Here is a 19389-nt window from a genome sequence, read left to right on the forward strand (position 1 = left end):
GTTATACCATTTGTTTTTCCAAACTGTAGAAATTCTGTCATTTATCGGAGACTGTTCTCAAACATAGATCATAGAACATTACAGCCCAGTACAGGCCCAGCCTGTGGAACCAATGTGAAGCCTATCTATCCTTCATTATTCCGTTTTCATCTGCATGTTTATCCAATGATCATTTAAATGCCCTTTTAAGTTGGTGAGTCTACTACTGTTGCAGGCAAGTCGTTCCACACCCCTACTACTCTCCCCGTAAAGAAACTACTTCTGACATCTGTCCTATACCTAACCCCCCTTAATTTAAAGCTATGCCCCCACATGCTAACCAACACCATTTTGTGGAAAAAGGCTCTCACTGTCCACCCAAGCGAATCCTCTGACTATCTTATATGTCTCAATTAAGTCACCTCTCAACCTTCTTCTCTAATGAAAACAGCCTTACGTCCTTCAGCCTTTCCTATTAAAACCATCCCTCCATACTAGACAACATCCAGGTAAATCATGTCTAAACCCCTTCCAAAGCTTTCATATCTTTCCTATAGTGCAGTGACCAGAACTGTATGCAATACTCCAAGTGCAGCTGCACCAGAGTTTTGTACAGCTGTAACATGATCTCATGGATCTGAAAATCAGTCCCTCTACCAATAAAAACTAACACACCGTATGCCTTCTTAACAACCCTATCAACCTGGGTGGCAACTTTCAGGGACCTATGTATATGGACACCGAAATCTCACTGCTAATCTACACTGCCAAGGATCTTACCATTAGCCCAGTACGAAGTCAGGAAGTCGAAGGTGTGTACTGTCCCTTTAAGAGCGTATGCTGTTCTGAACTGAGATTACAAGCACCTGTGTGTTTGATTAGACGACAGTCCCAGAGTGTATCAGAAAATTGAAAATATGTAACATTCAGCTGTGAAATGAACCTGCTATGGTTACAGTTTTGACAACAATTTGAATTTAACCACTTTAAAATTATGTCCCAGGATGTTAAAACCCAATCGAGTTTGAATTTATTGTTTTGCCAACATCAAACCAATAAGACGATCTGATGTGGAGGATATAAAAATACAGACACTTTGAAAATTGCAGAGTGCCTAACTGCCATTGAGAGAGACCCAAGAAATAGGAAACACTTTCTATCAAAAGGTACCTTATCATATGAAACATATTTGCAGTAAAAAGACTAGACGACGACCCAGGGAGATCTTCAACTGGAAGACACTGAGGATGACAACTGCTGTGCGGTTTTGAAATTAAGTCAATGTAATTTTATTAAGTGTCTTATTGTCGTAGAGCTGGAGGCAGGTAATAAGCAGTTAAGAGTGGGGGGGGACGCTTCAAGTTGTGAATTATTGTTGTTTAATGTTCACTTTTAGAGTTAAAGAATAAATTCATGTTATTTTCTTTAAATAGTAAAATTTGGGAGTTCTGTGTCACTCATATTTTAATTGATCATGAGGTGAGGTGAGCTTTTCTGGGTGTTTGGTTTAATTAACAGAAGAGTTCACCGCTGCGTCGTAACAGTACCTGTCGGAGATAGATAGCAGGAATGAACTGGAGTTGTATGAATAAGATTAGATTACTTACAGTGTGGAAACAGGTCCAACAAGTCCACATAGACCCTCCGAAGAGCAACCCACCCAGACCCACTCCCCTACATTACCCCTTCACCTAACTCTACGGGCAACTTAGCATGGCCAATTCACCTAACCTGCACATTTTTGGACTGTGGGAGGAAACCGGAGCACCCAGAGGAAACCCTCACAGACAGGGGAAATGTGCGAACTCCACACAGACAGTTGCCTGAGGCAGGAACTGAACTCAGGTCTCTGGCACTGAGAGGCAGCAGTGCTAACCACTGTGCCACCGTGCTGCCTCAATAAGGGAAAAATGAAGAATTACAGTCTGGGTTAGAACGTCATTTAAAATGTACAAAACCAGAAATCACTGGAGAAACTCAGCAGCTCTAGCAACATCCGGGGAGAGAAAGCAGGGTTAACATTTCTGGCCCAGTGACACTTCTTCAGAACACAATAGGTGGAGATAGAGCTCAGAGAGAGAGAGAGACAGACAGAGTTGGGTAGGCAAAGGAATGGGTAATGGTCAGACTGGGAGAATGAATAGCTAATGGGGATCATCAGTAGCTGAGAATGGGTTGGTTGTGGGGAAGGTGCTTAGCCACTAGAATTATTAAACTCTATGCAGAGTTCTGAAGGCTGCATTGTCCCTAAGCAGGAATGTACTAACATGCTCATGTGGTTCTTCATTTTCTCAACATAGTGGAGCATTGTTGATCAAACTTGTGCCTGAAAAATGCATGAAAGGGAAAGAAACTGGCGTGCCCTTGGACTGAAAGCTTGGGAGCACCGCTGAACATAATTATGGAAAGGGGCATAATGGTCTTGTCTTTCATTTTGTGCGTCAGTTTGAGCAAACTACACATTCCGCATGGGGATTAATTGATTAGCTGATCTTTCTTTATTGGTGAAATGGTATCTGTTGTTTTTTGTGGCCTGTTTAGAAGGCAAACATCAGACCCCATAGAAAATAATTATTGTAATTAAGTTTTTGGAGACAAAGAGACTTCAAATTTGCAAGGTATTTAAAGGAAATTTTTGAAGTGACACAATTCTTGTTTTCATCATGCAAACTGGTCTGCTCAATTTCACACTTGAACGCAGGAGATTAAATCATATTTTCATCAGAGAACAGGATTAAGTGGAGCTCAGGAATCACGATGAATCCATTAATCAGATTTATTCAATATTTTCCTATCAACTCATTTATCCAATGTGATGAGCCAGGGTGTAGAATTATAGGCATATGAACTGGCAACAAGATACTGCAGGCCCACTAGGGGGTTTTATAAAAGCCTGCAAAACATGAGACTTGGTGGCATATAAGTAACAATGCTTTTCTCTTGGGAAGGATAAAACAATGGGTTAACATTTGATCCAAAAGCAAGTGTTTTAAGACTTGCTTTGTGGCTATAAATACAAAATATTTTAGTATGACTTGACTAGATGCAAAACTTCCTCACAGACCTGTGCATTTTTGGTCTTGCGATCTAAAGTCAGTATTTCACACATCAGGGGACTTGATGATGGAGCTGAAAAAAGTAGCTTAAAAATAGCTCTTACACAAAAATATCAGCATTGAAACAATTGCAAAGAGACACAAAGAAAGATTTGCACACCATCACTGCTTACGCTTCATTTCAGCGTCAGAGAAGAATTTAAAAAAATTACAACACTGAAGACAGCAACATAACTCATTTCTGAATATTACTTCCTTTTTATTTGTGGCAAGTAGTTGGTTAGGATACATGTCTTTGAAGTTTTAAAAAGACTGTTTCCAGTTTGACAAGAAACAGGTTTGTGAAAATTACTATTTAAAAAAAACATGAGAAAGCTCATTACTATTTCAGTAAGAGTAAATAAACATCCACCAGTCCACCAGTCTTACAAAGCTATATGCACTTTGAGGGACAGCACTGTAATACACAAGATGTTTCTTCTATAGAATCACTAGGTCCCCACATACAATTATTGCATGTGGAGCATGCACAGAATACTTTCAAGAAATTTATTTTGTTTTGACTATTACTATATTTCTGATCAATTCTTGTTTTAAGAGGCATGAGCCTGATACAGTACATAGACCACCCCTGGTTTCAGATGGTTCAATTCCTGCATACTTTTATGGAACACAATACAGCATAAAATGTATGTTTGTAAGTACAATCAAACGTTTGCATGTTGGATCTTTAAAATTAATCTTAATAAGGAATCTCATTCTTGTACACGAGTTGGTAGTGGATTGCAAGAAAAGTAATTTGTAGAATGTCTTCAAGATGGCTTTTTGGAGCACTTGCAGTAGAGCCCACTATGGAATAAGCAATACAGGATTTAGTGTTGTGCAATGAGGCAGACTTGATAAGGGAGCTTAAGGTGAAGGAACTCTTAGGAGGCAGTGATCATAATATGATCGAATTTACCCTGCATTTTGAGAGGGAGAAGACAGAATCAGAGGTAACAGTATTACAGCTGAATAAAGGCAACTACAGAGGCATGAGGCAGGAACTAAGTAGAATCGACTGGGAGAACAGCAGAGTAGGAAAGACACTGCAAGAGCATTGGCAGGAGCTGCTGAGTGTAATTCTGGAGACACAGCAGAGATTCATCCCGAGGAAAAAGTACAAGGAGGATTAGGCAACCATGGCTGACTAGGAAAGTCAGGAATAGCATAGAAACAAAAGAAAAAGCACGTAATGTGGCGTCGGGCAGTGGGAAACCAGAGGATTGGATAGCTTACAAAGTTGAACAGTGGGCAATGAAAAAGAAATAAGGAGTGAGAAGATTAAATATGGGGGTAATCTAGCCAGTAACATAAAAGAAAACTAAGAGTTTCCTTAGATGTATATAGGCAAAAGAGAGGCAAAAGTGCACATTTTGGCCACTGGAAAATTATGCTGGAGATATATTAGTTTGGAACAAGGAAATGGCTGAGGAACTGAATAGTTACTCTGCATCAGTCTTCACTATGGAAGACACGAGCAATATCCCAAAAATTCATGAGTGTGAGGCAAAGCTGAGAATGGTGGCCATCACCAAGGAGAAGGTGCAAGAAAAACTGTATGGCTTGAGGATGGATTTATTCACCTGGATCAGATGGACTACAGCTCAGAGTTCTCAGGGAGATAGCTGAAGAGATAATGGAAGCATTAGTGGTGATCTTTTAGGAATTGCAAGAAACAGAGAGGGTCCCAGAGGACTGGAAAATCACTAACGTGTCACCCCTATTTAAAAATGGAGCAAGGCAAAAGACAGAAAATTCCAGACCGATCAGCCTAACCTCGGTCATGGGTAAGATCCTGGAATCTGCTATGAAGGATGAGATTTTTGAATACTTGGAAGTGTAGTGTATGGTAAAATAGGGCAAAGTCAGCTTGGTTTCATCAAAGGGAGATCATGCCTGACAAATTTATAGAATTCTTTGGGGACGTAATGAGCAGGTTAGACCAAAGACAGCCAATGGATGTTATCTATCTGGACTTCAAGAAGGCCTTTGACAAGGTGCCACACAGGAGGCTACTGAGTAAGATAAGGGCCTATGGTGTCAAAGGCAAAGTGCTAACATGGATAGAAATTTGGCTGCCTTGCAGAAAGCAGAGAGTGGGGAGAAAAGGATCCTTCTCAGGGCGACAGCCGGTGACAAGTGGTGTTCTGTAAGGTTTAGTGTTGGGGCCACAACATTTCACTTTATACACTGAAAATCTAGAAGAAGGAACTGACGGCATTTTGGCTAAGTTTGCAGACAATACAAAGATCGGTAAAGGGACAGGTAGCATTGAGGTGGTGGGAAGGCTGAAGGAGGATTTGGACAGGTTAGGACTGTGGGCAAAGAAATGGCAGATGGAGTACAAGGAGAGAAAAAGTGTGAGGTCATGCATTTTGGTAGGAAGAATAGAGGGATGGACTATTTTCTAAATAGGGAGAAAATTCAAAAGTCTGAAATGCTAAGAGAGTTGGGAGACCAGGATTATCCTTGAAAGTTGCCACCCAGGTTGACAGGGTTGTTAAGAAGGCATACAGTGTTTTAGCTTTTGTGAATAGAGGGATCGAGTTCCGGAACCATGAGGTTATGCTACAGCTGTATAAAACTCTTGTGCGGCTGCACTTGGAGTATTGTGTACAGTTCTGTTCACTGCATTTTAAGAAGGATGTGGAAGCTTTGGGTGCAGAGGAGATTTACTAGGATGTTGCCTGGTATGGAGAGAAGGTCTTACGAGGAAAGGCTGAGTGACTTGAGGCTGTTTTCATTAGAGAGAAGATGGTTGAGAGGTGACTTAATAAAGATATATAAGATAAGACCATAAGACATAGCAGTGGAAGTAAGGCCATTCGGCCCATCGAGTCCAGTCCACCATTCAATCATGGCTGATGGGCATTTCAACGCTATTTACCAGCATTCTCCCCGTAGCCCTTAATTCCTTGTGACATCAAGAATTTACCAATCTCTGCCTTGAAGAAATTTAGTGTCCCGGCCTCCACTGCGCTTTGAGGCAATGAATTCCACAGGCCCACCACTCTCTGGCTGAAGAAATGTCTCCGCACTTTTGTTCTGAATTGACCCCCTCTAATTCTAAGGCTGTGTCCACAGGTCCTGAGTCTCCTCGCCTAACGGAAACAATTTCCTAGCGTCCACCCTTTCCAAGCCATGTATTATCTTGTAAGTTTCTATTAAGTCTCCCCTTAATCTTCTAAACTCCAATGAATGCAATCCCAGGATCCTCAGCCATTCCTCGTATGTTAGAGCAACCATTCCAGGGATCATCTGTGAGAATCTCCGCTGGACACGCTCCAGTGCCAGTATGTCCTTCCTGAGGTGTGGGGACCAAAACTGGACACACGCCTCCAAATGGGGCCTAACCAGAGCTTTATAAAGTCTCAGTAGCACAACGGTGCTTTTACATTCTAACCCTCTTGAGATAAATGACAATCTCCCATACTGAGCATAAACCTGTCTAAATTCAATGTTAAAACGCGAATTCGTCAAAGAAACAAAGAAATAAGAAGAAAACTGCACTAAACAACCGGCGACTGCCGTCTGCCCATAATCAGAGGGTTAGATAGGGTGGATAGGGAGAGCCTTTTTCCAAGTATGATGACGGTGAGCACGAGGGGGCATAGCTTTAAATTGAGGGGTGATAGATATAGGACAGATGTCAGAGGTAGTTTCTTTACTCAGAGAGTAGGAAGGGTATGAAATGCTTTGCCTGCAACGGTAGTAGATTCGCCAATTTTAAGTACATTTAAGTCGTCATTGGACAAGCATATGTACATACATGGAATAGTGTAGGTTAGATGGGCTTCAGATTGATATGACAGGTCGGCGCAACATCGAGGGCCAAGGGCCTGTACTGTGCTGTAATGTTCTATGATTCTCTCAAGGTAAACTTGCAGTTTGAGTCAGCAGTCAGAAAGCCAAATGCAATGATGGCACTTATTTTGAGAGGAATTGAATATAAAAGCAGGGATGTATTTCGGAGGCTCTATAAGGCTCTGGACAGAACACATTTGGAGTATTGTGCAGTTTTGGGCCCCATATCTCAGGGAGGATTTAATGGCCCTGGAGGCAGCTCATGAAAATGGTCTCAGGAATGAAAACTTTAACATATGAGGAACAGTTGAGGACTCTGGGTTTATACTCGAAGGAGTTTAGAAGGACAAGGGGGACCTAATTGAAACATACAGAATACTGAATGACCTGGACAGAATGGATGTCGAGGAGAGCCCAGGACCCGAGGGCACAGGCTTACAGTAAAGGGAAGATCTTTTAGTACAGAGATAAGGAGAAACTTCTTCAGCCAGACAGTGTGGTATCTATGGAATTCATTGGCAGAAAAGGCTTTGGAGGCCAGGTCATTGAGTACATTTAAGACAGAGATAGATAGGTTCTTGAGTATCAAGGGAATCAAGGGTTACAGAAAGTGTGGGAGAATAGGGTTGAGAAACTTATCAGCCATGATTGAATGGCATAGTAGACTCAAAGGGCTGAATGGCCTAATTTCTGCTCCTATGTCTTATGATCTATTTGTAAGTTAGACATTTGTAATTGTAAAGATACCAACTGTAGAAGAGAAGAAGAAGAACTCAACTGCCTACAATGAGTTCTGGACCTACAAGATATTTTCAACGCTGTAGTTCAATCATATTTAGAAGATTATATGAAAAGAAATAAAACAAAGCAGACTGGATATCAAAGCAATGCACCAGTGAAATTAGTATACAAAGTTAAGACTTGACTCCACCAAAATTATTCACATTAATTGCATAGAAAGCTGCCCAAACATTGTTTGTCAAGGTTACTGAATCAATAAATTGATAAATTGTGGTTAGCACTGCTGCCTCACAGCGCCTGAGACCTGGGTTCAATTCCCGACTCAGGCGACTGACTGTGTGGAGTTTGCACGTTCTCCCCGTGTCTGCGTGGGTTTCCTCCGGGTGCTCCGGTTTCCTCCCACAGTCCAAAGATGTGCGGGTTAGGTGAGTTGGCCATGCTAAATTGCCCGCAGTGTTAGGTAAGGGGTAAATGTAGGGGTATTGGTGGGTTGCGCTTCGGCAGGTTGGTGTGGACTTGTTGGGCCGAAGGGCCTGTTTCCACACTATAAGTAATCTAATCTAATCTAATCTGGTATGCCTTTGCTAATGAACTAATGAGACATGTTTTATGTTCCATTACCTCTGTGAGTCAAGTCACAAGACAATAATGTTCAGAAATGATTGAGGGAACCATTCTATTTCATGATACCTTATTTCACCTTGTATCCATTATTTTTGATGCACCATTAGTTAGCATCCTTGTCAAACAACTACAGGTATAATTGGCAAGTATAATGTGGCAAGTATAATTATGAATTTACAAAACTGACATCAGTTTCTATAGTTGCATTTGAAAAGTTCACTTCAATCAATGAAGTGAATTCTAAGACACAGCCTACTTCAGCTGAATTCAAAAATATTCTTGCCCAACATCAATTTGAATTAAACAAACTGCTAAATCAAACAATGCTGTCAGCTACTCTATATACAAGATCTACACATTTCTCACTTTGTCTTTAATTTTTTAAAAATCCCAACTTTTAGAGGGGTGTGGTTGAGTATTACATCGTGAAAGCTCAGTATCAGACTGTTACAGCAACACAGGCATACTTTGCATGGGTCTGAACACTTTGAGAGGAAGGAAGGTTTAGTGCTAGCAACTGGTCAAGAGAGCAGAAAATAAATGTCATAAATCAAGATGGACAGAACATTGGTTTAGAGCTTTTTTAAAAAAACTGACTTATTTTTTAAAATTGCCATATAGATACATTCAGCCTCACTAATTCTTCTGAACTCCTACATCATCATATTTAGAAAAGCTGCCCAAGGTAATTTTGTGTGACAGAAAAGGACCAGAGGGCATCATTTCAAAATAAGGGGTTACACATTTAAGACAAAGACGAGGAGGAATTTCTTCTGAGTGCAGCGTATCTGTAGAATGTTTTACCACACAGGACTGATCGAAAGTGAATTGAAAGTCAATTGAAAACATTGCTGAGGTGGCCAGTTTTTAAATCAGTAAGGGAATTAAGGGTTCTAGTGAAAAGGCAGGAAAGTGGAATGAAGGATTATCTGATCAAGCATTATCACATTAAATGCCATAGCAGACTCAAATGGGCTAAATGCCCTACATCTGTTTCCATTTTGAATGTTGTAATCATTCTTACTACTATATTACACAATAATTACCTTGCACCTATACTGTGATGCATTGAAGATCGTATGAAATGCCCATCATACTCTTCTGGGCTGTTTGAAAAGTTCAAAATTCATACTGTTTATATCAAAAAATTAATCTTACCTTGATGATTGTTATATAGTCGAGCAGAGGTACTCTTAAAACAGCAATTAATTAGAAAGTACAGTTAATCAAAGGAAGAAGAGTCAAAACTCTTTTCAATTACTCATTAATGAGTATTTCCTGAATATTATACAAAGATTAATTGTGTACAGGGATGACGTGTCTTAACATGGAAGTAGGACTCTGACTTACATAGAGCAAAGCTCTTTTCACAGTTCAGACATATGTCCACAGATTTGCATATGACATTCCTTGAGACATTTCAAATTTTTTCTCAAGTCTTAATATGATACGCTATCTTATTTGAATATTGCAAATAACCAGATCAATTAACTAAATAATTTAGAAAGCTGGGTTCCTATTCTCATTGTATAGTAGAATAGAAAGACATAGTTCTGCACCTCCTGATGCTGCCTGGCTTGCTGTGTTCTCCTAGCCTCCTTCCTGTCTGCTTTGAATTCCAGTATCTGCAGTTTTTTTTGTCTCTTACCAAGTTTATTCCTTACACAAACAAACTTCCTGATGAAGGGCTCTGGCCCGAAACATCGAATTTCCTGTTCCTAGGATGCTGCATAACCTGCTGTGCTTTAACCAGCAACACATTTTCAGCTCCTTACACAAACAGGCCCAACCATCAGGATCTCTTTTCCCCTCAATTAACCAATCCTTCCACAATTTTCAGATCTTTAAATGTATGCGACAACTCTCCTTTCTCTAAATTTCTGCTCTTTTCCCTCTTTTGATTTTGCTGATGCCCTCACCTTGCACTTAATAAGTGTGAGGGTCCGAGCCTTCCTTTCCAATTTCAGAATTTGATAAATTCAATTAAACCTTCAAATAAAAAACTTTGGATGCCCTGTCAATTCATCTAAATTCCTGATAAACATGCTTTACATTGATTTATTTGAACTGGTACTTGCAGGTCACCCATGGGAGATGGAACTTGTAGTTCAAATGTGTTTTTTCAAAATAAAAAAAGTTGCCTGCAACACTTCTCTATTCTCCACGCTTTGATTTTATGGACTTAATTTTATATTGTGTTTGGCATCAAATTGCTACTCGCAGATCCTAATTCCGAGGACTGTTTTCCTTGTGATTACCTTTTTAAAAGCACTTAATGTGTTTTGATCAGAATACTAAAATAATCTGATCCAATTTATGCTACTCTCCTGAAAATTCTACACCTTAACATTAATTTTGAACTAGCTTGCAGAGACTTTGTATAAAACATGTTGAATTGCTTTCCATCAGACGTTTTCATTCGTGATGCCTTATTCAGATGTTGAATGTTGCATTATGATGTCATCCCGTACCTGTCAGGCAAGGAGGAAGTGTTTGAGCCAGGGAGTCATGGTTTACTAAAGAAGTTGAATCTGTTGTCAAAGGAAGAAGGTGGCTTATGTTAGGATGAGAAGTGAAGGCTCAGTTAGGGCACTTAAAAGTTCCAAATTAGCCAGGAAAGACCTAAAGTCAGAGCTAAGAGGAGCCAGGAGGGGACATGAAAAGTCATTGGAAGTTTTCTATAAGTATGTCAGGAATAAAAGGACTAGAGAAAGGATAGTAGTGAGAAGTTGTGCGTGGAGTCCAGGGAAGCACTAAATGAAAATTTTCTGTCGGTATTCACACTGGAAAAGACAATGTTGACGAGCAGAATACCAAGATATGGGCTACTGGACTAGATGGGATTGAGGTTCACAAAGAGGTGGTATTAGCAATTCTGGAGTGTGAAAATAGTTAAGACCCCTGGGCTAGACGGGATTTATCCTAGGATTCTCTGGGAAGCCAGAGAGAAGACTGCAGAGCCTTTGGCTCTCACTTTTTAAAAAAGTTGGGAAAGGTTCCAAAATGTCAAAATGACATTCCCTGAACTGATATGGATCAGTCAGCATTAGAGTCAGCCTGCAGAACCAAATTCAAATATCATTCATTCAATCTTCTGTTCTCCCAAGAGTAGACAGAAGTTTCTTTACATTAGATATTGAGATGACCAAAACTGCATTCTGTCCCTGCTGTAAAACATGTACCCCAGCTTTCAACAAAATTCCTTTCTCTTGCAACAAGTTGGAGTTGAATCAAACTATTTTCAATGTTGGTGTTATTTCTGACTCAAAACTGAGTTTACAACCACACATCCATAATTCATACTTTCATATCTACCTCCCTACCACCATACAACCTGGTTTCAACTCATTTGTTGAGAATGATTGCCTATTCCCATGTTACCTCTGGACTTGACTTCTGGCTAACCTCCCACGTCTGTAAACCTGGGGTCATCTCGTGCTCTTGTTCCATGTCCTAAGTTCAATCCATCCACTGCCCTTGTTTGATGACCAACATTGCTCACGGCTAAGCATTTGGAAGAATTTTTCCCATCTTCTCTGACTAGACTCATGATTTTGAATACCTCTGTCAAATCTCCTCTCAGATTCTTGGGGAGTAGTCTGAACTTTTCCAATATATCTATGTGACTGAAGCATCTCGTTCGCTTGTGTCTTTTTTGGGCTCATTGTAATGCGTCATGCCTCTAAAGTGTAATGTGCAGATCTGGATACAGAACTCTAGCTGACACCTAATTCATGTTTCATGGAATTTTAACATTACTAATATGGGCATGAGAGAAGTTAAGAATAGGAAACTGCATACTTCATGAACTGTGCTCTCAGCCTGTCAAGCCACCTTCAAAGAATTACTCACATGTACATCCAGGTCCTTGTATTTCAGCACCCTATTCAGAACTGAGCCCTTTATTTTAAACTGTTTCTCCATGTTCTTTCTATCAAAATGTATCACTTCACAATTTTCTGCATTAGATTTAATGTTTCATATTCATAAACAGAGAAACAGGCCTTTTGGTTCATCATGTTGACAATGACCAAATACCATTCTAATTCCATTTAATCCCACTTGGTCCAAAACCAACTATGATCTGGCACTTTAAGTGCTCATACAGATGCTTCTGAAATGTTACGAGAGTACTGCTTCCACAACCTCTCAGTCTGTGCATTCGATATTTTTAACAGCTGAGTGAAAAAAACCTTTCCTCAGATCTCCTCTGAACTACTGAACCAGTTAATCCTCACCTTAAATTTACACGTCTGATCTTAGACATCTGTCCTGCAGAAAAGAGAGTTTTGAGAAGATTGTGGCTCAGGTTGAGGTTCTGTATTTACGTTTTATCCTGGTGGCTAGTTTTCTACCTGTTTGTCCAATGTAGTGTTTGTTATGACATTGTGACAAACACTACACTGGACAAACAGGCTGAAAACTAGCCATCAGGATACATGTACATCAACTAGCCACAAAAAGACATGACTCACTCTCACTAGCATTCTTAAATACAGATGAGGAAGGACACCACTTCAACCGAGACAACATATCCATCCTAGGGCAAGCCAAACAGAGACATGAACAAGAATTCCTAGAGGGATGGCATTCCAATTGGAAGTCTATCAACAAACACATTGACTTGGACCCCATTTACCACCCTCAGTAAAACAAGAAATGGCATCTCCACAGGAAATGACATCAACAACCCAAGGAAACCTAAAGACAGAAATAGAGAGCAGGTCATTAATACCAGTGCTTCATCGGAGGCTCACTGATGTTGTCACCTAGTATGGCAACGAAACGTCTGAAAATTAATTTTCCAGCTCAGCGAGTAAACTTACATACATGGAGCAAAGATTCTCATGATCTATCCTGTGTGGTCTGCCCATTCCACTAATTTGTTCAAGGCTTTGTGTAGGTCAACACTATCCCCCTCACAGTTCACAATATTTCCAGGAGCTCTAATTATGCTCAGTACTACGAAGCAAATACTACTTATGGGCTTTTCAACCTTGACGTTCTTTGCTGCACTAACGCATTAAAAGCTCAGAGTTTTTCCAAGTCCCTCTTGGCTTCCCCAAAAACAGTACCAATGCTCTGCTTACTTTTACATTGCCCTAGTCTTCTTCAAATCTGACTTTAACACATATACTTAATAAGTCCTAGAACCGCTTCCTGAGTTTACTCTAACAACAATCATCTAAAGAAAAGATCTTTGTTCTAAAGCAAACTGCTTTAAAATTCCTTACTACAGCTGTCAGGTACTTATAGTGTTAGAATGTGTTTCAACCTTAGGGTCATGTGGTTAGCATAATACCAACAGAAATGCTACAAGCAAATTTCATTAAATAAAATTACACCCATAACCATAGAGATAAATAGAAAGACTTCTGTTACTTACTTGGGGATAAGAGAAAGCTGTCCAATACTTGAATGATGCCACACTGCATGCGCCAAGGCCAGAACATAGCTACAGTACATCTCACAATAAGACTGGTGGCAAGCTGTGAAATCAAATAGCTGAAATGGGTATCCTACCCATTCTGTATCCGAGGTCAATGTTGCACTGTTGATGACATTCACAATGCGATCATTCAGTACTATCCAGTAGGGTTCCTTCAAACAAAAGAACAAAAATACTTTGCAAATAAAATCTTACTTAGAAGGCATTTTCAAATTTGATATCCTAAATGTTGCAGCAAACACATTTTCAACTTATTTAAATGACAAATCAGAGTGTCCATAATCGTTGTAACATTTAACCCAAAAATGGACTTCTGACCATATACTTTTGCTATCACTAAGCCCACCTCTATCACATCACTTGACTTCATTCTAACGCCATCCACCAGATCAAGATGCCCTCATAGGCATTTGTTATCTCTAGACTTGACAAACTAATACATGGAGGCCAGTCTCCTATCCATCTTCTAAGGCAATTTGTAACACTGTTATACATTTGCTTGCTTGCACCAAACATTGTCCAGTCACCCTCATGTCTGCTGAAATAAACTGGCTAAGCAGTGCCTTGATTTTAAAATTTTATCATCTTAAATCTCTGTGGAACTTGCCTCTGCCTCCAACACCCACCCTCAATTTCCTTCAATCACAACTCAAATATCTGAACTCAACCAGTTTTAACTTCTTCAGCGATTTTAATTGCTCCTATATTCGCAGCCGCATCTACAGGTGCCTGAGATACAAGCAGTGGAATATCCTCCTTACAGCTCACTCTTTCCTCTTTATGAAACATCGAAGGCACTACGTAAATACAATTTGATATTTACTGAACCTCAAGGCATTTGCCGGCATGTTCACAACTAATTTAAAATGTTAATTGATACACAGCCAAACATTAATAATTTCACTAATCTGAGAGACTGCAACTGAATTTGTCCTACAAATCTTAATGCAATTCCATAATGAGTTTCTCAGTTGACTGGTGGCAGCAGTCAACTTCCACATCATCCTCATTTTTGCAGACTGAAAGCATGATTGTTCTTACATCTTGTCCTCGGATATCAGAATTGCAGTAACTGGTGTGCTGCTATATCAATACAGCAGCCTACCCTTTTCAGTATATTCCTGTTTAACCATGTAAAATGGACTCTCGAAAGAGAAATAGCTTGATTTTTCCAGATATCTTCCAACCTATTTTTCCAGGTATAATCTGGCTTCAGGAAGTGAAGTACTTATCCATCTTTGGATGAATATTGCAAACATGCTGGGATACATAACACCACTAAACCATCTTTTGACAATTCTACTCTTTCCAATTCATTTTCTTGCCTGTGTTAATTAGGCATCAGGTATTTTACAGTAAAGAGTGAGTGAATTGAAAACAGCCCAGCAGTTGTAGGATAAACATGACACCCATAAGCTCCCTAACTCAATATCACTACTTCAGCAGCAGAAATGTACTCCACCAATATGTAGCATTTTTCCACTATATTATGAAGACAAGATTTATAGGGATATGATAAAAGCATCTACAACACTGTTCCAGTAACACTGCTTGTACTTGCAACTTCTTTCTTATATACAATCAAAGGTTGCATAACCCACCCAGTGTGCTCCTGTCTAACTCATTATTTGTATGTCAAGCTGAAGTTTATTAATGGAAGAATTATTTACAATGAAACTCCACAGCATTTTATTATACTATACTTTTACTCAGATGAAGCATGTTAATATGACAATCAAGTTTGCTGGTTGTACCTGACTAGTAGTTTATTAACTATCCAGTAGTGCACAGAATTCAATTTATCCTGAAGTGACCTGGTTTCAGGTGCTGAAAAGTTAGTTGGCTACTTCAATTGCCACGTTTTCTGCCAAAATCAGCTCAGAATGTTAATTAAGCTGCATTTTTAAAAATGGCAGCATTAAGCATTGGGAGATGTGCCGGCATGTAATTTGATGCTGTGCCCCCCATAGCTGATGTCAACATTGGAGGGCTTCAGTTGGATCTCCAACATTAGCAGCCCCTCACATTTCACTTCGTTGCTCGGTAAGTTTGCTCCTTGCTATTGATTAGTTTGGTCATTCAAAAATCCCAGTGTGGTGTCTGGAACACAACATGTCAACTCAAGGTGCTACTAAAGGGAATTCAAGATGGTCCACCAGGAATTGAAAATCCCAATAATTTTCATAGCAAACAAAAAAATGCCCCAATGGTAATTTTTACTTTTCAGATATATTTTGCGGTAAAAAGGAGAGAAAAAAAACCCAATAGAAATGCCTGAAAAGATTCAATAATTTTGAGGTGAGCAATTCAACCAAAGATGACCTTTGATACTTTCAAAACATGGAGGAAATTGAGCAATCATCTAGTTTTGAAAGTGTCAGACAAGAGCCTGCACTATTAGGTGAGCACATTGGTTACTTATTGACATGACTGGATAGCCTGGCCCCCACCAGATGCGAAAATATTTTACATTGTTTACACCACCAGGCTTCATCTTCCATGGGGGCCGAAAATACTCTCAGGGTTTATGTAAAATCCATATTCCAAGTTTTTAAAATAATATTTCTGCTATCACACAGCATCCAGATTAGTATTCTTCCATCAAGCCAACAGTGAGGATACACTTGATGTGGACTTAACTCTTTCCCAGCCAAACTTTCTTAACACTGAAGTGCTGGTTTGCTATAAACAGAGGCTAGGCCGCAAAACAGGTTAGAGAAACTATGAATGAAAGGGAGGTTAAAAAAAGAAATGAACAGAATTTTTAAACTTAAGTTCTAAACTCTGATTTAATATTTATATCTAAATAAAGGAATCCATAACATTGTTGTGCATTAATACAAATATTGATGTTCAACGTAGTACAATTGACACTGCTTTAAAAGTTTGTTAAGTCTAGAGGTCTGCCATTTCCTGGACTTGCTGTCAAGTAAAGCTTAATATATTTCAGATATTAAATGTAATGGAATGAAATATAGCTTTCTCATGCATAACTGTTCTTGATCTTCTATGCAAACTTGTTGCCAGAACAACAACTACTACAGCAGCTGCAATTTTGTTTTCAGTTAACATTGGAAAGTAAAACAGGCTGAAATGGCTGCTTTCTGGAATTTCCAAGTTTAGAACTATTGAATGTCTTTGATTTACTATGTCGGAAAAATCTGCTAATGTGAGTATGTCCCACAATTCTTTATAGTTAACACTATTTTTTTTTAATCGCTGCAAATGTGTTGCTGGTCAAAGCACAGCAGGCCAGGCAGCATCTCAGGAATAGAGAATTCGACGTTTCGAGCATAAGCATCAGGAATCACTCTACTATTTTTTTTATGTTAGCTTTTCACTACCCCTAATTTATAACGATGTTGCTTCCATATTGAGCACATTTTCATCATCTTACTTGATGCTAAGGCCTGTAAGCCTTTGCTGTGCCGAACAAACCCTATCGTTTAATATTACATGGAGCAAACCACACTGACTTAAAACTGATATCTGTCGGGGAAACCACAGGAGGCAACTAAGAACAGTCATCCACTCAACATTTCTGGCAATAGCAATCATCAGCATTATCATGTCAATGGAAAGCTAATGGTTTCTCAGAAAAAAATTTAACTGCAGACAGACTTTGAAAGCTTCACACAAGATTATTTTCAATTAACACATTTACTTGGAATTATTATTTAACCCTGAATTCAGTTGCCACGAGAGTCTTATTTGCATCAACTATTAGTACTTACTAAATTTCTTACTACATTTAAAAACTTACAGGCAATGCAGTTATGACAAGTCCAATTGCATTCATCCAGGCAGTAATGTTTTCTCTCGGTACCAACGGCTGACTGGAAGAAAAATAGTACAGAAACAAATGACAAAGTACAAGCATGAAAGCAAAACACTGTGGATGAAAAAAATAGTAGTAAAAATAGAAAATGCATAAAATCTTCAGCAGATCAGGCAGAAAATGTACAATCTTGAAATAGAGATAATATTTCAGGCAGATGACTTGGCATCAGAACAGCAGATCATGGAAAGACATCAACCTGAAACATTAATAAGATTTCTCTCTTCACAGATGCTAGCAGATGTGCTGTGTTACAATCCCATCCAATGTAATCTCTGGACAAGTCAAATCCCAGGGTGAAAGCTGGTTTGTCAGTTCATATTTTGCTTTTTTCTAAATTTAACAAGGCAGTCTTTCATTGAAACACAAAGATGTGCTGCAAATCCGATTTCATCAATAAAAGTTTATTATGCAAAGGAAAAGATAAACTAAATTTTGACACATATCAAAAAATTTCAAAACACATTTAAAAATACAATCCCATCTCTGCCAACACTTGCATGTAACAGTATACAAACACCAGAGAGTTTGTATCTTTATCATTACTAGGGTTCCCTTAACTGCTTTTTTTTTACCCATTTCCCAGTCTTGAGTGTCTGGTAGCCTCTTCATTGATTATTCACACACGTGAGCTTAGACTTCCACAGCTTCACATAACATTTCAAACACTTCTGGTCTGCAACTTTCAAACTAAAACTCTTACAATGAGGTAACCTATTTCCTAACAGTTCTCAACTCTACGTTTTCCACATAAAGGACCGTTTCATACATCCAATTTTCTACACAACCTTGAACTGAAACTAGAAGGCTTCCAAACAATGGGTTTTCCTCCCTGAGTAAAAATAAACAATCTTGATCCCTTTAAACTGAAAGCAAACTATGCCACTGAGTATTTACTGTGCTTGCTAATAAAATTCTTATTCAAATAAATCCCCTTCATCTCCACTACTTCCAGACTCCCTTTCCCATACTGACATTTCTTTCAAATAACAGCTCCAAAATTACTGACAAGTTAATCAATAAATCCCCTCATACACAGAGGCCAAAATGCACATGTGCCACTAATACAAAATCCAAACTTGAATAACCAATGGTCATTTTTATCTTTTGAAAGGAACATGCTCAACAGCATTCTTCAAAAAAGGTGAAAGCCTGAAACTTGTAACCATCATGGAAATCAAGCAAATCAAATTTTAGCCAAGTATTTTGCTCTTACATTATGTAAATACAATTCATTCACATTTTAAACGCAACATGCTTTTTAAAAGCCATCACTGTCCAAAGTGAAGAAAGATAGTTTCCAAACAAAGTTACCTCTTAAGTACAACGTTAAGAAGTGCATTTCCAACTTCTTTTCCCGGAACAGATAATGCCATAAGTTCCACACAGGTTACATGAAGGGCATGTGCTGCTGGATTTGGAAATTCATTGAATCTCCAGTCACAGTTTGGAAATGGACCAGGCGATTTACCTGCCATGGGTGGTGTACTGATTAAGGGAAATATGACTGAATGTGTAACAGTAATTAAAGACTTTCACAAGTAGAAGAAATACATATCAAACTTAACCAAACTTCATTCATGAAGTACACTGAAAAAAGTAACGGACAAACCAATTATACAACATTTAAAAATAATTCATCTAATGAAGCTAATATTTACAAATCAAAACAACATAAAGTATGGGGAGGTAATGGCCTACCGGTATTATTGTTGGACTGTTAACCCAGAGATCCAGATAACATTCTGGGGGCCCGGGTTTGAATCCCATCATGGCAGGTGGTGAAATTTGAATTAACTGAACACCTGGAATTAAGAATCTAATAATGACTGAGGATTCATTGTCGATTATCAAAA

General features: G+C 39.0%; 1 protein-coding gene across 3 annotated transcripts in view; it reads right to left on the bottom strand.

Annotated features, from left to right (window-relative positions):
- The window catches only part of med23 (mediator complex subunit 23), a 120243-nt gene that overhangs the window by 20364 nt on the left and 80490 nt on the right, over nucleotides 1-19389 (bottom strand). For all 3 annotated transcript variants that reach the window (XM_060851272.1, XM_060851267.1, XM_060851259.1), the window contains 3 exons: nucleotides 18848-19013; nucleotides 17459-17531; nucleotides 13633-13847 (listed from right to left, as the gene is read on the bottom strand). In XM_060851272.1, coding sequence (XP_060707255.1) covers nucleotides 13633-13847; nucleotides 17459-17531; nucleotides 18848-19013 — 454 coding nt within the window. The remainder of the gene's footprint in view (nucleotides 1-13632; nucleotides 13848-17458; nucleotides 17532-18847; nucleotides 19014-19389) is intronic.

Source organism: Hemiscyllium ocellatum, chromosome 3, assembly GCF_020745735.1.
Source record: "Hemiscyllium ocellatum isolate sHemOce1 chromosome 3, sHemOce1.pat.X.cur, whole genome shotgun sequence".
Taxonomy (NCBI): Eukaryota; Metazoa; Chordata; class Chondrichthyes; order Orectolobiformes; family Hemiscylliidae; genus Hemiscyllium; species Hemiscyllium ocellatum.